Source organism: Melospiza georgiana, chromosome 16 (genome assembly GCF_028018845.1).
Source record: "Melospiza georgiana isolate bMelGeo1 chromosome 16, bMelGeo1.pri, whole genome shotgun sequence".
Lineage (NCBI taxonomy): Eukaryota > Metazoa > Chordata > Aves > Passeriformes > Passerellidae > Melospiza > Melospiza georgiana.
In genome coordinates, this window is record NC_080445.1 from 983,935 (window position 1) to 1,003,308 (window position 19,374).

Sequence of the window (19,374 nt, forward strand, 5' to 3'; positions counted from 1 at the left end):
GGGCAGCCCAGCCCTGCTCCATGCCCTGGCCTGGCCCTGGCACACACCTGGTGCCTGCAGGGCCCAGGTGAGCAGCCCTGGCCAGGTGCTGGCCCCAGGTGCTGCAGGATCATTTCTTGCTCCTGGTGCCCAGGTTAAATTTCACCTGGAGCTGCTGCTGGGGCCCAGAGCACAGGAATCCCTGCTCTGGCAGCACCTGCTGCTTTGCTGGCATGCAGGGGATGTAAAATTACACCTGACATTGAGGAATAACAGTTCAGGAATTATTTAGATTGCTCTCTGGACTGTGTCCTATAGCAGAACTGTACCCAGCTAATTTTACATGAATGTTTCTGCATAAGTAAGAGGTTGTTCTTGCTGGGGAGAGACCTTGTGTGAGAATAAACTTTTAAATGTAAATAAATACCTGGCAGTTAAATATTAAAAACAGTAACCAAGACGTGATGTGGAGTGTGTTTGTGGGCTTTTCTTAAAATAAATTATGTTAATAAACTGACATGTTTGGAAAGCTCAAGTTCTGTAGTAAAGTATAGCATAAGGAATGTAGATTGTAGTACTGAAGGGGGGGGAAAAGCAAAGCATAGGAAATACATCATCATTTCATAAGCTATACCAGAAACTTTACAAAGTTTGTCTCAGGTTCTTTGGGGTTTTTTGGTCACTAATTTTGACAACTTGTCATAGGACTGTTTTCTTGGGGAACAAAATATGAGACCACAGCTAGATTTTAGCAGCTAGAATGTTAATCCCCTGCAGCAGCACTTTGCCTTTCCTTCAGAAGCTGTTAATAGTTTCACCATCAAATGCACTTTGTAGAAGAAGTCACATTGGTATTTACCTGATGGAGGTTTTGGGTTTTTCAGAGTCAAAAAGAATATTTTGTCCCAGGTATGGTGAGCAGTCAGTGTTTGGTTTGCTGGGATAGCAGGTGATTGGAAGCAATTGGATTTACAATTTACTGAATTATAAATCTGTATTTGCACCCAGAGGTTTACAAGCTGTTGGACTCATCAGGCTGCTCACTGAAACACGGCTTCTTTCCCTCAAACAAAACTGCTGTGAATGGGCTCCTGCTTTCAGACCACAGTTGTGTTTTTGCCTGTAGAAAGTTCAGCTCAAACCCGTCTCAGATTTGCAGTGCTGTGGCTCAGGGTGACCAGCCCAGCTTTGCTGGACTGAACCCACCAGTGCTGCCCCGTGTCTGGTGGAGCTCTCAAGGTGTGATACTAAAACCACTCAGGGAGGGGCTGTGCAGGGCCTTGCTGCAGCGCCTGTCCCTCCCAGAGTGGCCTGAAAATGGGATTTGGCTTGAGCTGTGCTTGTTCTCCAGGGCTAAATTTACTGCCTGGCTCCGGAGCCCGGCCTCGGATCCATTTCACCAGGCAGGAATTCCAGTCCCCTCCTGTGCAGAGCCTGTCCTGGGCTTCCCTGCCCTGCTCGGGAGCTCTCAGCTCTCCTGCCAAGATGATATCTGCTCCCTGCAGCCTGCTCTGCCTCTCAGCAGAGCACCAGCTCCACTCCAGGGCTGGGCTGCGGGAGATCAGAGCTGAGCTTGGGCAGTGACCGGGCACAGGCTGATGGGGAGCTCAGTTCAGAGCATAAAGAAGGAAGGCAGAGCAGCAGAAATCTTTCTGTACCTGCTCCCCGAGGCCTGAGCTGTAGTTGTGCAGCTCTGAGGTGTTTGGATCACTGGAATGATTTGGAGGTGATGCACCATTTTTAAAGGACTGGAGGCACAGGAGCTGCAGCTGGTGGGTGAGCTCCAGAACAGCCTTTGGTGGGATTTCTGTATCACTGAAACATCAGTGCTCACCACATTTACAATTAAATCCATTTTAATACATGCACAGAAGCTTACATTTTTAAATGGGGTGAAAAATGAGAGTAGGGGGCAAACTAAATTGTGCTAATGGCTGGCTTGTGGTGTTCGCTGAATACTAATACTGAAAGTGATGGTGACTAACACCTGACAGCGTTCTCTGAGTTATTTTTGAACGTTTGAAACCCACTTCAGAATGTTGATGTTTACCTTGGGTCATGCTGGTTTCCATTCAAAAATTAGCCTAAGATCAAAGAGGCAGGAGTGACTTGGTCCTGAAACACCTTGGAGTTGTATTTTCTGTGGAGTTTGTCTTGGTGAGTGTCAGAAAAGCAAACCTCTTTGAAGGGAAATTATCATCTAATTGTGGATCCCTTGTTTTGGAGCAGAGCTGCCGATGGTTTCATTTTTCCTGGCAGCAAGTGCTGCCTATTGTATGTGGAGAGCAGGCAGGATGTGCTGCCAGCCCGCCAAGGTGCTCGGTGTTACCTCACCAGAGGCTGGGCCGGCTCCTCCTGGTAACAAACACAGCTTTGTTTGAGGAGAAACCACCCGGCAGGGCAGGCTGGCCGTGGCTCTGTCTCCAGCTTGGGTGGATGTCTCCTTGCTGCCACTGAAACCTTTCCAGGGCTGAGAGCTGTCCCTGCCCTGCCCTGGCATCACCTCTGCCAGGGCCGTGCCCTGCCCAGCTGTGGCTGACTCGGGCTGGGTCTCCTCGGTGGCATTGCCACTGAGTCACTGCTGCTGCTGTCGCTGGCCAGGGCTTCATGGCTCATGGGGCAGGTTAGCTCTGCTTCCTTCCTGCTCAGCCCTTCAGAGTCCTGGAAGGGTTTGGGGTGCAAGGGGCCTCAAAGCCCACCCAGTGCCACCCCTGCCATGGCAGGGACACCTCCCACTGTGCCAGGCTGCCCCAGCCCTGCCCAGCCTGGCCTTGGGCACTGCCAGGGATCCATGGCAGCCACAGCTGCTCTGGGCACCTGTGCCAGGGCCTGCCCACCCTCCCAGGGAGGAATTCCTTCCTCTGTCTGACAGAGGGATTCCCCCAGCCCCTGTGAAATGTCTCTTGCAGTGGTTCTGTGGCTTTCACCTGCCTTGGAGATCAGCCCTGCTTCAGTGCTGATGCCCCCCCAGTGATGGGCAGGACCAGGGGGCACTCAGACACTCTTTAGATGAAGCATTATACATGGAAATGTAAATTCTTTCCTGGTGGAAGATAAACACTTTTTTTCTCAGGGATTCCCATCTGCTCTTTCCAGATGTGCAGAGAAGACTTCTGGCCTGGAAATGTGAAGGAGCTGCAAAATGGCCCAGTCGTTTTGGGGGCAAATGACTGAGGTTTTAACCTGTGGGCTGGGAGCTGTCCTGCCCACCCTGCCTGGGCAGAGCCAGGCTTTGGGCTGCAGCAGAGCCCCGTGGCTGGGCTGGGCTTCAGGCTGGGTCAGAAAGGAGGGAAAAAGGAAGGGGAATTAAAAGGAATGATTCCATAAAGCACTCTGACAGGAGGTCAGTTAGGGGCACATGGAATGCAGTTTTACAATGTCACAGCCAGCCAAAGCATTGTGATTAACATGTCTAGAATAAAAAGGTACAGTCTTGCCCTGTGAAACCAATTGGGTTTTTGCTTGGAGTGAGTTAAGGCCATGCCACCCACAGGTAGGAAATGGCACCAGCATTTCTGTCCCATATCCTGTTTCGTGCTAAGTACTGTATTTACTGTCTTGAAAAGAAAATTTGCCTGAAGAAGCAAGAGTTTTGTTAGAAATGAGTTTCTCAGTGCCCTGGCACCATGGGGGCACGGCTGGCTCTGCCCAGGGCTTTGGCTGAGCCTGGCAGCTGTGCTGTGCTCAGAGCCTGCCCTGCTGCCAGCCTGAAGTGCTGCTTTCACAGAGTTCAGTACTTTTATCCCATTTGTCATTAAGAGGATTATTGCAGCCATAACAAACGATTGTTCCCTTGTGTTTTTTACAATCGGTCTGTTAAAGGCACTGCTGCCCTGAGAGCTCAGTGCCAGCTGGTTCATGTCAGGGTTCTGTGGTGCAGCAGAGCAGCTCCAGCTCTCAGGGCTCCTTTCCCAGGGGAGCAGCTCCATTCTGCTCCAGCAGAGCACAGCAGGTATTTGGGGTTTGGGCACCTGAAGCCTGTGCTGTGCTGCAGCTGGGGTGCCCGCCCTGTGTGCCCAATCCAGCATTCCCAGGGATTTCTTCACTGCTTCGGTTAGATAGCGTGCAAATAAACCCTAGCAAGGGCTGGGGACAGAAGTTTAGCAGCGAAAAAGAAAATCTGATCTTGTGTAGGAGTTTGCTGCTTCCCTGGTTAGCTGGCAGAAGGAATTAGCATCCCTCGAAGTTGCAGTTGGATGGAAACTTCAAACTGGTCATACCTGTAATTCCAGGAGACAGAGGTTAATTCCAGGGAGACAGAGGTTACTGCCAAGGAAGCCAGGTCCCTTTGATGGTTTGCTGCTTTCCCCTGTGCAGAGAGGAGATGGGCTGGCTGCTATCACAGAGCTGTTTTCTTTTTCATGGTTGTGATCACTGAAGAACAACATTATTTAGTGGCTCTTCCTTGGCTTCCTTATTAAAGGTGGAATGTGGGCCTGCAGGAAGGGTGAGGTTTTCCCTGGCTGCATTTCCGAGCCTGACATCAGCAGCAGGGGCTGTTCTGCCCTGCCTGGCCTGGCCCTGCTCCTGCTGCCACCAGGGCTGGGCCAGCATCCACACCTGCACTGTCCCACGGGGGCTCTGGGCCTGCAGAAACCACATCAGTTTGAGAAAAAGAAATACAAAAATAAATACAATTATTTGAGAAATAAAATACAATTGAGAAAAAGAAATACAATTATTTTGCACTTCACAAATTATCCATAGTATGTGGGTAACAACATTTAAACTGGGAGCAAACTTCTGTTGGCCCAGTACTGAGCCACCATTTACCCCAGTTGATAGAACATCCTGGGGAAAAGGAAGGAGAGATCAAACTGTATATTACTCTAAAGTTGTATGGAAGCTCTCTTCTAATGTTTGAGGGGGTTTGAATTAAAGTTGTGGTTGCAGCTGGGTGGGTTATGCAGTGATACAATATAAATATATTAATAATAAGTATAAATAATTGCTCTCTAACAGGATGTCATTTCCGTCAGATGAAATGTTTCTGTTTGGGTGGCAGAAAAGTTTATCAATCTTGTCTGTGTTTTCCTCAACAAATAAATATTGCAGTGCTGTCAGAGTATTTCAGCTGCTTTTGTCTGAGTCTGGCTGAGGCTCTCAGCTTTTGCTTTATTCTGGCATTTAATTATTAAACACCTTATGGTTCACAACTAGTTGAAGCAGATAATGTGCTGTGAAATTGAATTCAAATAAATGCTTTAAAAGCACCAACCCAAACCTAGAGGAATCCTGTCCTTGGAGGCTTTTGGCACGTTCATCTGCTGAGGGCTGATCAGGAACTCGAGCTTGCTGTGCGTGCCGGGTTTGCAGTGGGTTATTTGACAGATTGCAGGGGCTGATAAAGGCTGGAGTGGCTGAGGGACTCTGGCAGCAGCAGGGGAAACTCTCAGAACAGGAAGAGAGTGTGCTGGAGTCCCTCCAAGTGCTCCCTGGTGTAGATGTGTAGTAACGGTGAGCACAGGGAGGAGAGATTGGGGAAACTGAATTTATCTTTATTTTATACGCCTGGCGGAGGGAAACTCAATCACTGCTAGAGCCACAGAGCCAGCAACAAATAAACCTGTGTCAGCATTGAACAATTTCAGTTTGTTGAGCTGGGCTGGCAGGGTGTGAGGTGTGTGCAGGGACAGACACAGCAGTGTGTCTGCAGCCTTTGGCAGTGTGTGGGAGCCAGCAGGGCTGTTCTGTGGCAGGCAGCCTTTCCTGGCAATGCCATTCATTCTGCTGAGCCTGTCAGGTCCCAGAGCCTCTGTTCAGTGCTGGGAGCTGAGCAGGATGAGGGGATGGGGGTTTCTGCTGAAGCCCGGGTGTGTGGGGAGCTACAGGCTGCCATCCCCACTGCTTTGAGGGATAAAGCTCTGCTTTAGTGCTCCAGCTCAGGGAGGGGATGGTGCCTCCCCTGCTCTTCCCATGGCTTTATATTCCTGTACAGTCAGGAGCACTGGCTCAGTTTGCTTTGGGCTGTTCCATGTGCAGCTGGAGTCACCATTTGGGGCTTGGTGCAGTGGTTCAGGTGCACTGGCTCAGTTTGGGTTATTCCACGTGCAGCTGCAATCACAATTTGGGGCTTGGTGCAGTGGTTCAGGTGCACTGGCTCAGTTTGCTTTGGGTTATTCCACGTGCAGTTGGAGTCACCATTTGGGGCTTGGTGCAATGGTTCAGGTGCACTGGCTCAGTTTGGGCTGTTCCAGGTGCAGCTGCAATCACCATTTGGGGCTTGGTGCAGTGGTTCAGATGCACTGGCTCAGTTTGGGCTGTTCCATGTGCAGTTGGAGTCACCATTTGGGGCTTGGTGAAGGTGCATTGACCCAGTTTGCATGGGGTTATTCTGTGTGCAGTTGGAATCACCATTTGGTGCTTGTGCAGTGGATTTGTGCTGCAGGCTTTGTGTGTCAGGGTTTCCCAAACCTCCTGGGACAGGTGAACATGGTGCTGTTTGCAGTTATGGGGCCATAACTTGGAACTGAGCAAGTTTTATTGGAATTATTGAGGCAATCTGTGACCCTGAACATGCCAGTTGACTGACAATTGTCTTTTTTCCTCCCTTAGGGCTGAGAGAACAGAGGTGCTCAGTGAAGACCTGTTGCAGGTATTGTAACATGCTTCATATGTATCTTTTTTAATGCTGTGATGTGTGAGCTTTCTGAGGTTTGTGGAGAACCCGATGTGGGGAGAAATACTGCACATGTCAGGGATGGAACCCTGGAGATCCTTGACTTTACAGCACCTGAAATAACAGGTACATTTTGAGTAGAAAAACTCAGTTATTTCTGTTTCTGAGTGCAGTCACATAGCTTGGTAGAGTGGAGGAGGAACCACTCCTGCTTTTAATGAGATGAACAGGCCTGCTGAGCCCAGGAGCCATTGGTGCTGGTGATGTGCCAGTCTGGCTGGGGAGGATGAGGATGAGGAAACCCTGCTGGCCACAGCTGGTTTCTGTCCTCACTGCTTTCACCTGGACACATCAACTGGGCCTTAAGAGAAGGGGCAGAGAAATCCTCCCAACTGCTCACTAATAGAGTCTGTTACTGCTTGAAGTGAGTGTACAAATGCTTCTTGTTTAGCTGTGATACTTGTTCTCAGATTTGTCATGCTGACATCGATTTGTTTGCAGACTTGTCATCTCTGTGCAGATTTATCATCTCATCAAACACGACTCTCATGGTGGAATTGAGGCTGCAACTGTCACATTAGCAGGGGTGACTGATTCCGTGGAGCAGACTTGCCTGCAGACTTGTCCCACATAGCTGTCTTCCCCTATTTCTCTGTGAAGGGTCTGTGAAAGGAACACGAATCAGGGAGGGAAGTCAGGCTGGCTGCTGCTGGACTCAGTGTGGTGCTCATTTCTGGTTCATCAAAGAGCACCTCAGCCTGAGCTCAGGGCCTGCAGGTGGAGCAGGGAGGTCAGGCAGGTGATGGAGGTGCCTCTGGTTTAGGAGGCAGCTGAGGGAGTGTGTCAGCCTTCAGACATGAATTCAGCTCAAATACCCAGAATTACAGAGTCCCAGACTGGTTGGGGTGGAGGGGACCCTAAAGCCCACCCAGTGCCACCCCTGCCATGGCAGGGACACTTTCCCCTGTCCCAGGCTGCTCCAGCCTGGCCTTGGGGCAGCCACAGCTGCTCTGGGCACCTGTGCCAGTGTAATGGTGACCCGAAACATTTCACCCCCTTTTCAGGGGGTTGCTTTATTTAAACTAAAAATACCTTCCCAATCTGACTAAAAATACCTTCCCAGTCTGACATTCTGTTGCTAATTCCTGAGGAGGTGTGCAGCTCAGAGGCACAAAGATGTTAAACACCTTGGTAGCCTGTGAGAGCTCAGCTGCTTTCTTGCTTAGCTGCAGAATAGTAACAAGAAGTGAAAGCCAAAAGCTCTGCTGCTCGTTGCCAAAAAAATTTTGCAAGCAAGGCTTTCCCAGGCCCCGAGCAGCCTGGCTACACCCAAGTGGAAGAATTTACTCACTTGTTTGTTTGCTCTTGGGGGCTTGAGCAGGGGCAGGAGGCTCTTATCTAACCCACGGGTTTGGAAACATGGTGCTGCTCACTTCACAAACATGGCTCACGCTTGGGCTTTTTTATATTTAGCCCAAGCTTTGCCACAGGATTGTTACAGCTTTTTTTTGTTCTGTTTTCTGAAGGGCTGTGCTCCGTTTCAAGTGTCTGTTCAGTGTGTTTCATCTGAAGACAAGGGCTATAATTCAGTGCTCCAAAGGCCTGTACAATAGCCCTGCTTTCTGGCACGGCCCCGTGGCAGATAATAAAGCAATTGTGTGATGCTCTGTACTCTGGGGATGGCCTGAGGGGACAGACAGCGTGGCCCCTGGGTCACACTGTCACTGCAGAGGTGGCTTGGAGGAGATTAATGCCCTTTGTGGTGTTCTTGCCATCTCTGCCCTAGAGGGCAGATCAGAGAGCAGAGGGCAGGGCTGAAATTGTGGGGTCGCGTTCCTGCTGTCAGGCGTGTGCCCTCCCTGCAGCTCAGCGTGCCTGCAAAGAGCCTTGGCAGCTGCAGAGCTTTCCAAGGAGCCCCAGGCAGGGCTGCCCAGCTGTGCCAGGGGCTCAGAGGAGCCTCAGCCCCAGGTGGCACCTGCTCCACGTGTGGGACACCCTGTGCTCAGCGTCAGAGCTTCTCACTGCCTGGCCTTGCAAAGTGAATTGTCCTGTAGCAAACGGATGGTTTAGAGTGTGGTGGTGCTGTTTGCTCCCTGTGAGGTGGCACAGGGTGCCCAGAGCAGCCCTGGATCCCTGGCAGTGCCCAAGGCCAGGCTGGACAGGGCTTGGTGCACCTGGGACAGTGGAAGGTGTCCCTGGCCCTGGATGGGATTTAAGGTCCCTTCCACCCCAAACCATTCCAGGATTTCATTTTGGTTATAACACAACAGAAGTGAATAATCTTATCTGCACCAATAGAGCACAAACAATACCTGCTTGTTCATTGATCTCCTTATGGGCTTTTCCCACCTGGATTTAATTTTGGATTTGTTGTTGCACACTCTGTAGATAAAAGGCAGAGCCTTGTGCTCTCAGAGAAATCTCTGGGCAGTTTCTCTGCAGCTTTTTCTACCCTAATGGATTTCTACTGATCGTTTTGAGCACTTCAACTTGGGTTCATTTTGCCCTCCCGAAAATATAATAAAAGTGATTTTAGAGCTGTATCAAAAACTGGAATCTGTTCAGATTATTTCTACAGATGAAATCTACTTTTTTTTCCCCTTGCTTTTTAAATAGAACCCATTCCAAAGGGCCTCCTGTTATTCTTGGTGAGTCATCAAAATGCAGATAAACAGCATTCTTTGGGTGCTGTGCACAGAGAACTCAGTGCCACGAGCAGTTCTGTCCCACTGCTCATCTCTGTGTTTGTTTTTGGTGTTCTTTGAAATAAAATAGTCCAAATTCCTTGCTTAAAATCCCTTAAAAGAACAGTTTATCGTGTATATATTTGTCCTATTCACAGGCTGTGTATTAAGCCATGTTTGAATTAGATGCTGATGAACAGAGCTCTTGTTTGGGCTTTGACTCCTATTTTTTAATTCCCCATCCCATTTGAACCTCAGTAGTCTCTCCCTGGAAATTCTGTTTTGCTCAGCATGTGGGAGCTGTGTCCTTGTGTTTAAGAGCCAGGGAAGGACGTGCAGGAGGAGCTTGGAGTCCAGGTTTGTCTCCAGCACCTGCTTCACAAGGTCACAGTGACAAAGATGAGTTTTCCCACAGTTTTCTCTCTAAATTGGTGTCTCAGGTACCTGCATGTGCCATTCATCTCAGATGCCAAATTCCACCCTGATTGCCTTGTGCCAAGCAGGGCAATGCTTTTTCCCTTTCCCACTTTCCAGTGCCGTGAGCTCTGAGTGAATCTCTGCGCCACTGAAGAGAAAAACCAATTTCAGTTTCCCCCCAAGCATTTTTGCTGTCAGGCACTTCTCCTAAGCAGCTGCACTTCTTGTAAGCTGGAGAATTTGAGAAATCTGCAGCCCAGAGCTGCGTGCGGTACAGAGGGAAGGTTTTCTGCTGAGGCCAGGGAAATAACTTCTGGTTTTTGTGTTGTTTTCCCTTCCTCCCCTGTGGCTGAGCAGATCGAGAGGCGGCTGGACGCCGTGAGGTCCGTGTGCCACCTGGCCCAGAAGAGGCTGATTGCCTGCCTGCAGGGCCAGCATGGCACTGACCCCGACAAGAGACACGTGAGTACAGCTGGGGGTGCCACCAGGGCAGCCTGGCTCTGCCAGGGCAGCACGGCTGTGCCAGAGTGCCAGCAGGGCACCACAGCTCTGCCAGGGTGCCACCAGGGCAGCACGGCTGTGCCAGAGTGCCAACAGGGCACCACGGCTGTGCCAGGGTGCCACCAGGGCAGCGCGGCTCTGCCAGGGCAGCTTGCTGCTGGCACTGGTGGCACTGCAGTGAAACACCAGTGAAACACCAGTGAAACCCTATTGAAACTCCAGTGACACCCCAGTGATACCCCAGTGATACCCCAGTGACAGCCCAGTGAAACTTCAGTGACATCCTGGTCAAATCCCAGAGACAGTCCAGTTAAACCCCAGTGACACCTCAGTGACATCCCAGTGAAACTCCAGTGCCAGCCCAGTGCCAGCCCACCCCAGCACAGCCTGGAGCAGCTCAGCAGTGCCAGGACACCTCATGTCCCTGCTGGGTGCTGGGGGCTCTCCTGCCCCAGCCAGGGGAGACAACTGCAGCTCTGCAGCTCTGCCCCAGCCAGGAGAGACAATTGCAGCTTTCTCTGCAGCTCTGTCCCAGCCAGGAGAGACAACTGCAGCTCTGCAGCTCTGCCCCAGCTCCTCAGGTCTGGAGCTGCCCTGGCAGCTGAGCTGGCTGGAAATGCTGTTCTGTACACGTTTGGTTCTGCCCTCCTCAGCAATGCTGTAGTTGGGTTTTCTTAGAGCATCTGAGCCAGAAAGAATTCACATTCACACTTTCCTTTTATTGAGTAACAGACCTGGAGCAGGGGCACATAGCAGAGAGAGGTGACAAGCTGGGTGCTCAAATCTCAGCTCTAAGCTGTTTATCTCTCCTTGGCAGTGCCTGAGATATGCTTTGGGCCAGTGGTTCCAGCTAAAACTGAGAGCAAAGTGCTTTTCAGAGTGTCTGAGAACAGGAGTCCTGGGGCTCAAAACTTGTTGTGACTTGGCATTTTCCTGGAGTCCAGGAATGAGCTGTGTTTGTGTAATAGAAACCATATGGAAGGGGAGCAGAACCTGAGAGGGGATGTGCTGGAAAGAGTGAGCAGCAGCAAGCTAAGCACTGTTCCTTGTGTTCCACAGAAAAAGCTTCCTCTCACAGCCCTGGCTCAGAACATGCAGGAGGGCTCCATCCAGCTGAGTGATGAAACTCTGCTGGGGTAAGTGTTTGCCTTTTCACTGATTGCTGTCTGACATCTCATTGCTGCAGGCCTCCAATTAGAACCTCTGGGTGCACAAAGGCTGGTTTCAGTCTAATAAAACTTAATATTTCTAGTTTCTCTAATCCAAAGGGAGGAACTGTGAGCAAGCAGTTTTTCTGGAATGGTCTGGGGACAAGCTTTAGGCTGAATTGCATTACAGAGGATTCTCTGCTATCATAAAAGCTTTTAAAATGGCTTTTTTCTTTGTGGGTTAGTAGAAATATCATCTCCATTTGAAGTTTAAAATGTTGTGTATTCTACAATTAAACTGCATTTTTATTTTAAACTGCATTCTGCAGGTTTGAATTGATGACCTAAAATAATGTCAGTTTGCATTAATGGCTCCTAGTTTAAAGTAGCCCAAATTTATCTATCTTGGAAAAGTGGTTATTTGCAATTAACAGGAAAGTGGCTGAAACAAGTGAACCTCCCTGTGCTGAATTCCTGGAGCCAAGTGGGTTTTCTCCTTGCTGGTGGGAATTCTCATGGAGACAGTGTAGAATGACCTCAGAAACCTCTGAGAACATATTTCTGAGCCACTGCAGGAGATTCAAACCTGGATAAAAATCTCACAGAGTAGGGGTTTTCTTTATAACAAGCATAAAATGAAGGTCAGGTCATGGGTTTGGAGCCTGAGATGCTGGGGATGGGATTGCTGGGAATTAGGGTGTTAAGATCTTCACATTAAAGGGGCTTAGGAAAAAGTGAAATACTGCATCGAGCAATTTCTCTGTGAGATGGAAGGATGGTCTTGGAAATAAATACTGACTTTGTGCCCTCAGGGCTGCTGTAATCACCTGGATGTCTGAAAGCCTCCAAAGTGTTGTCATGGCTCAGGAATTTAGGAGAAAGAGGTTTAATAAGAGCACTTGCCTGTCCCAGATGGCTCCAAGAGAGCACAGAGCAATTGAAGGGTTGCTTTGCTTTCTGCAGCACAAAGCTTTGCAAAGCTCTGCTCTGCCTTCAGTCCTCCTTCAGTCAGTAACTGCCTTGACAGATTTCTGTAATTCTTACAGGAAAATGCTGGATACCTGTGGGGATGCAGAGAATAAACTGGCAATGGAGCTCTCCCAGCATGAAGTACAGATTGAGAGGGAAGTTATAGACCCACTGTGCCTGCTGACAGAGGTGAGACAGCTCTGGACTGATGCATAAACTGAGCAGAAGTGGTTTATCTCAGTGCTGGCACTAAAAAACTGCTTTAAGGAGCCCTGTGTTAGTGGTGGAAAGTGGGTATGAAACGTACAATATGTGATTTGTTACAGTGCACAATTTAAAATGGAATGTAAGCCCCTAATTCTCATTTCAGACAGAGATCCCAAACATTCAGAAGCAGAGGAAGCAGCTTGCAAAGCTGGTGCTGGACTGGGATTCTGCAAGGGGAAGGTAGGAGAGCATTTTAGTTCCTGGCTGCTTTTCTGTCCATGTGAGCTCCTTGTTGGCATCTGATGGCTCCTGCTCTGCTCTGGTGCTTGCTCCTGAAATGCAGCTGTGAGCAGGCAATGGGTGAAAAAGGACAAACTTTCATTTCAGTTACACCAGGAGAGGATCCCTGACTGCTAGATCCAAACAGAATCAGGATTTCAGAGTCCTTACGTGCCTGTATACAACTGGAAAAATGTTGGGAGCTCATCCAGTTTCCAGTTCATACAAGTGTTTAACTTAAATAAGGAATCACTGAAGTTCTCAGCTTGAATAGGGAACAGGAGCTGTGTGGAGCCATCTCCTTGGGAGGCTCCTGGGTTTTCCATGAGTGCCTCTGGATGGTTTTACCCTCCCTGAGAGCTGGGGCAGCCATTGTCAGCATGTTCCACACCCATGTTATGGGGCAGACACAGGACCCTGATGGTTTTTATAGCTGCTGGTGGGTTATGTCAGCATGTCATGACTGCTGTGTTTGGAACCTTTGGTTCTGTTGGAAAACCTCTGGAACTGTGGGGATTGTTCCTGTAGAGAGAAACCAGTTCCAAGGGAGCCACAAATGCAGATTTGTGTTGAATATTGATTCTCACAGACTGAAATTTTTCTTCCCCAGATACAACCAAGCCCACAAAACTTCAGGAACAAATTTCCAAGTGCATCCCTCAAAAATAGAATCTCTTAAGGAAGAGATGGATGAAGCTGGGAATAAAGTAGAGCAGTGCAAGGTAAGGACAGGATGAGTGTCCCTTCCCCAGCTGCCATGGAACTGCCCACTTGTGCAACTGCAAATCATGTGGCTGTGGCAGTGCCTGTCCTGGGGGCATTTCATGCCAGCTGATCTCTGGATTGCTGCAGTTCAATGAGGAACTCCATCCAGGCTGTTTCTAGGTTGGGTATTGGGCATTTTCATGCCAGCTGATCTCTGGATTGCTGCAGTTCAATGAGGAACTCCATCCAGGCTGTTTCTAGGTTGGGTATTGGACATTTTGATGCCAGCTGATCTCTGGATTGCTGCAGAACTCCATCCAGGCTGTTTCTAAGCTGGGTGTTGGACATTATTTTCAGTTTCAGTCTGAGCCAGCTGTGTCCTGGCCATGAATGAATGCTCAGGGTGCCTGGGTGCTCCAGTAGGAGGCACCTGGAGGAAACTGAAGCTGGGTCACCCCAGGACCTGTGACACCCCTGAGCAGCTCACATTCATTTTCACTTCTCAGCAGCAAATGCTCCATTGAGTACTGAGAACTGAAACCATTTTTATTAGTACTTGTCTTGAGTGCTGTAAATACAGGACTGAATGGCAATGTGTCCTTGACTGAAGGGGCAAACTGCTTTGCTGCATAAACCAGAGTTAAGATTCTGAAATCAATTTGAAGAAGTGATTGAAGCTTGAAGAGCACTTGGATCAGAGCGGGTGCATCACAGCTCCTCAGTTCAAACTTCCTGCAGGCAAAATAAACAGCGAATGAGTCTGTCAGATTTGAGATGAGTAAAGGTGCTGTCCTGTTGCCCGTGTCTCCCCAGGATCAGCTGGCTGCAGACATGTACAGCTTTGTGTCCAAGGAGGGGGAGTATGCCCGCTGCTTTGTCACGGTGAGTGCTGCCCCTGGGCTCTGCTCCTGCACAGCTGGCCACACACACTGGGCTCTCACAGGTGCCATTTGTGTGCTAAACCTTTAGTCTTGTCTTATGTGCTCATCAGAAGCTAATGCTCTTTTTGTTTTTAAAATGTGGCTTCTGTTCTCAGTTATTAGAAGCACAAGCAGATTACCATAGAAAAGCATTAGCAGTCATAGAAAAGGTCCTCCCCGAAATTCAAGCCCATCAAGGTAAAGTAACCTGTGCTCTGGCTGATGCTTCTCCTTGCCTATGCCACCTATGCACAATATTCTCCTCCTCTGTCTCGATTCTCTTGCATGCACACTGATTTAATGAGGCCATTTTGAGCTGCTTAACAATTTTACATTCCCGAGCATAATTCCATCTTCCTGTTCTCCAGAGTTCTCCAGCCATGTTTAACACACTAATCAATATTAATTAAGGATCTCCCTGGTACCCAGGAGGGTAAAGGAAGGATTTTTCTGTTTGCTTACCTGTTTTCCTTGTGCCCTTTTGCTGAGTCACAGCTGGCTCTCCAGGCCAATGGAAGTGTCACTGTGATTTGGTTCTTGAGTGATTACAGGTGATTATCAGGAAAACTCCATGGATTTTAAGGAGCTGGATTTTTTCCCCCTCGTTTTGGGGAATCCTATTTCCCAATGTGCACTGCATGCAGGGAAATTGAGAGTTTAAGTTCTTGTGCTGATTATCAGCTGTTTAAAAATGAATTGTACAGCTTCATTTCTTCCCCAAGAAGAACTGGGACTGCTGCCAAGCTTCCACTGCCAGGGGACTTTCTTTGGGATGAGGATGCACTGTGTGTTTTGGAAACTACTCCCCAAAATGTTGGCTGTGCTGTCCCTGAATCTTTGGAGCAATAGGTGAACAGAGTCTGAGGGAAATACAGTCTGGGCTGAGGCAGGCTCAGGTACCTTCAGCTGATGCAGGTTGTTAAAGATGAGCCAATTCAAGACATAAATCAGTGGGAACATTGTGGAAATGGTGTGGGATATCTGCACTCTGTGGGAGAGGAGGTGGTGCTGCTACAGCAGCAGGGCTCAGCAGGCTGTGCAGAAGGTTCTTTGTGGATATGGCTGCTTGAAATTTGTTATTTTGCGTGGAATTTGGGGCAGGGCAGCTGAGCAGCAAAGGCTTCAGGTCTGGCCTCCCTAGAAGGAGCCATGGTGGCCAAGTGCTGAGTGCAGGGAATTTCTCACCTTGTGTTCCTGGTGTCAGAATCCCGTAAAGGTTTGGGTTCAAGGGACCCTAAACCCACCCAGTGCCACCCCTGCATGGCAGGGACACCTTCCACTGTCCCAGGTGCTCCCAGCCCTGCCCAGCCTGGCCTGGGCACTGCCAGGGATGGAGCTGGCACTCTGAACAAGTGCTGAGCTTTCCTTTCCTAATGTTTGCTGTAATTTGCAGAGGTTGGGAAATGCCTTGAGCATCTCATGGCGTGTTAACAAATGAGAGGGACTAAAACAGGACAAGGGAGGTGATTGATGTGGTTTTGTAAAGAAAAGGGGTGAATTAAATCCTTTGCAGAAACACATTGCCTTCAGAGCACTCTTTGAAGTCCTCTGAAGTTTTTGTCCTTCTTGGCCTCTTTTCCACATAAAAGAAATAACACATCTGTACTAACAATAACCTTTTACATCTGCATTTTTTCAGTTAAAGTAGCAGAAATGGGTCAGAACATAAATTACAGGAAAGAACAAATTCACATTCAATTTGGAGAAATTTGTGTAAATTGGAGTTAAACTAGAGTTGAAGAATTAAATTGAAAATTTGAATGTTATGGTTCTGGGCTGTTACCATGGTAGTTCTGATGTGATACACTGGGGCTGTTAACATCCATTGTAATTTGCTGATTTAAGGGATCAAATTTAAGGAATAAAACAGCTCAGTTTTTATTCACTTTAAATACAGTTAAAACCAAAATCAGCCCAGGTCATGCAGTCTGGACAAAATTTTCCTCACAGATTCTTGCAGAGCCAAATCAGTGTTACTGGAACATGCAGCCTTGTGCTGGCACTTGCTGAGGTTTGTTATTTGTAATTCCAGTTACACACAGAGTTTGTATGTGATATTCCATCCAGAAAGATGCAGAAGTATTTTTTTCTTGACCACCAGCAGCTCATTTTCTCTTTGCTCATGATCCAAGGGACTTTACCAATCAAGGGCTGTAAAACTCCTGCTGTAGCCTGAACATTTCTGTGCTGTACTAGAGGCTTTCCTCTCTTCTTGCCCGGGCTGTGGTTCAAGGCTTTGGTAGATATCCTGCTCAGTGTTTTGCTACTCTCCAAATTAGACAAATGGACTGAAAAGCCAGCCTTTGGAACCCCCCTGGAAGAGCACCTGAAGCGCAGCGGGCGGGAGATCGCGGTGCCCATCGAAGCCTGTGTCATGATGCTGCTGGAGACTGGCATGAGAGAGGAGGTGGGTGATGCCAGGCCGGGTCACAGGGGCGAGAGAGGAGCTGGGTGATGCCAGGTCACAGCCCAGGAACAGGGGAAAGAGGCCCCAGTGAAGCTCATAAACTGGGGCCTGTTTGTTAATTGGTTCCTTAACTAATTTCTTCATTTAGGAGTTGGTAAATGTTTTGCGACAGGATAACCTCAGCACCGTGTGAAGTATTTTGGAAGTGGATGCATCTACAGTGAAATTAGGGTGGGCCAAGGGTGGGACAGAGCTGAACCATGGTCAGGTGGCAGTGACAGGGCACATGAGGGGCCAGCTGGGTCACAGTTGTCAGGGAGGGCACCAGAGCTGGAGTGTTCTGTTGTAAAACTGTGCCAATGTGTGCTTACCAATCATTCTGTTTTATTTCTCTGGTGCAGGGCTTGTTCAGAATTGCTGCTGGAGCCTCCAAGTTAAAAAAGCTGAAAGCTGCCCTGGACTGTTCCACGTCCCAGCTGGATGAGTTTTACTCAGATCCCCACGCTGTGGCAGGTATTGGGGTGTTCTGAGTGCAATCCAGGTGTAAACTGACACAGCACGGGTTCCTGCTGCTCAGGGGGTGTCTCCACACTTAAATTGGGAGAAAGGACAGTCAGTGGAAGGTTCCCTGCATTGGTATTGGGGTATTGGGGTGTTCTGAGTGCAATCCAGGTGTAAACTGACACAGCACAGGTTCCTGCTGCTCAGGGGGTGTCTCCACACTTACACTGGGAGAAGGGACAGTCAGTGGAAGGTTCCCTGCACAGTTTGACACAGATAAGTGTAGGGTACCCATACTGATCACAGCTGCTGTATTTGTGACTATGGTGTGTAAAATTCAGGTGATCACAATGGCCCGGCTGCCATGACAGTGTTAACCTGGTCAGGGTGGGTTAGAGCTGTGTGTAGACCTTCAGTACATCTTTATAAGAAGTCCTTTGTCCTGAAGGGATGATTCAGAGTTTTACAGCATGTTTCTGTCAAATTGCACCAATTCCTGACAGACCCTTTGTGCTGAGATCTGAGCAAGTGTCAGGTCTGGCCACTTTCCCTGGTACTTGGAATTCCCTGCACAGATAAAACTGCAAAGTGAGGGCAGAATTTTCCCTGGAGTGTGAAATCAGTGGCTGAGGAGCCAACCTGTCCCTGTCTGCTTTGCAGGTGCCTTGAAATCCTATCTGAGGGAGCTGCCAGAGCCTCTCATGACCTACAGCCTGTACGAGGAGTGGACACAAGCTGCCAAGTAAGCATGCTAGAAATAGCTGTGGAGGAAGTCATGCTGCATATCTCTGTTAAATTTGATTCTTCATAGATGAATTCAGAAGAAACAGCCAAGCTCACACAGTTACTTATTATTTCACTAACGGGTATTTTGTGTAACAAATTATTTTAAATAATAAATGGCTTAATAAAAATTGCACAAAATGTGGTGAAATACGTACCTTTTTTAGCTATTAGGGCTGCTTCAGGCTGCTGGCTGCACAGTATTGATGCTCAAGCAGTTTTGTTGCAGGTAGAGATAACTCAGGGATCTGACAAGCAGGTTGCTGAGTACAAACATTTCTTTGATATAAATGGAAGTTGATACCATCATCTCTTTGTCACTGCGGGAACCAATTCCTGCCCTGAAAGTAAGATGCCATGGCATTTTTTGTCCTTTCAGTATTCAGGACCAGGATAAGAAGCTGCAGGAGCTGTGGAGGATTTGTAACAGATTACCTGAGCATTACCGAGTTAACTTCAGGTAGGTGAGAGCATCTCTTAGCTCAGCTGCTTGGCACCCCAAAGCCAATTAAACTAAACTCTGATCCAGGTGTGCTGTTCTGGCCAAATTCAGTGAGATTTATAAAATACCTCTTGTTTCATGCAGCAGTGGCCATGCACAGGTGGTGTCCTCAGATTGATTCCCTGTTGGCCTTCAGGAAATAGTGATGCACAGAGCCTTTCTGCTTATGGCTCATGCTCTGCTCTTTGCTGTAGTCTTAGAAATCACCTGGATCTGTCTTAAACATCTCATTTTTCCTTTTGGTTTTGTGTTTTGGAAATGAACCGGAACAAAACCAGCTCTGGTGGTTCCTAGAAGCATGGAATTTCCATCACAGGACATGAAACTAGCTGAAATGAAGGGTTTTTCTCTGGAAGTGTAACATTTCTGTGGTTCTGTTTTGCTAAGATGGGAGCTGCTTTCTTTGCTACCCAGTTCAACTTTTATGAGTCAGGAGCAGAAGCTTTGGGCAGCTGCCAAGCGAGAGGGCTGCTCATCTCATTTCCGTCTTGTTGGGAGCTCTCTGTACAAGCTCTTCAATTTTTATTTACGTGTTTTCAACAAGAAACGCTCCTGGTTCCTGCTCTTTAATGATTTCTTTCCTTTTTGAAGGTATTTAATCAAATTTTTGGCCAAGCTTGCCCAGAACAGTGACGTTAACAAAATGACACCGAGCAACATCGCCATAGTCCTGGGCCCCAACTTGCTGTGGGCAAAGAATGAAGGGTGAGTTCTTTTAAGAAAGCCACAAAGCAGAATGGGGTGAAGCTGGAG

General features: G+C 48.5%; 1 protein-coding gene across 2 annotated transcripts in view; it reads left to right on the forward strand.

Moving 5' to 3' along the window:
• ARHGAP17 (Rho GTPase activating protein 17) overlaps positions 1–19,374 on the forward strand; it is a 41,049-nt gene that overhangs the window by 11,004 nt on the left and 10,671 nt on the right. For both annotated transcript variants that reach the window (XM_058035193.1, XM_058035192.1), the window contains exons 2-14: positions 6,535–6,574; positions 10,057–10,161; positions 11,260–11,336; positions 12,395–12,506; positions 12,688–12,764; positions 13,414–13,525; positions 14,322–14,390; positions 14,545–14,626; positions 16,708–16,835; positions 17,237–17,348; positions 17,997–18,078; positions 18,499–18,579; positions 19,213–19,326. In XM_058035193.1, coding sequence (XP_057891176.1) covers positions 6,535–6,574; positions 10,057–10,161; positions 11,260–11,336; positions 12,395–12,506; positions 12,688–12,764; positions 13,414–13,525; positions 14,322–14,390; positions 14,545–14,626; positions 16,708–16,835; positions 17,237–17,348; positions 17,997–18,078; positions 18,499–18,579; positions 19,213–19,326 — 1,191 coding nt within the window. The remainder of the gene's footprint in view (positions 1–6,534; positions 6,575–10,056; positions 10,162–11,259; positions 11,337–12,394; positions 12,507–12,687; positions 12,765–13,413; positions 13,526–14,321; positions 14,391–14,544; positions 14,627–16,707; positions 16,836–17,236; positions 17,349–17,996; positions 18,079–18,498; positions 18,580–19,212; positions 19,327–19,374) is intronic.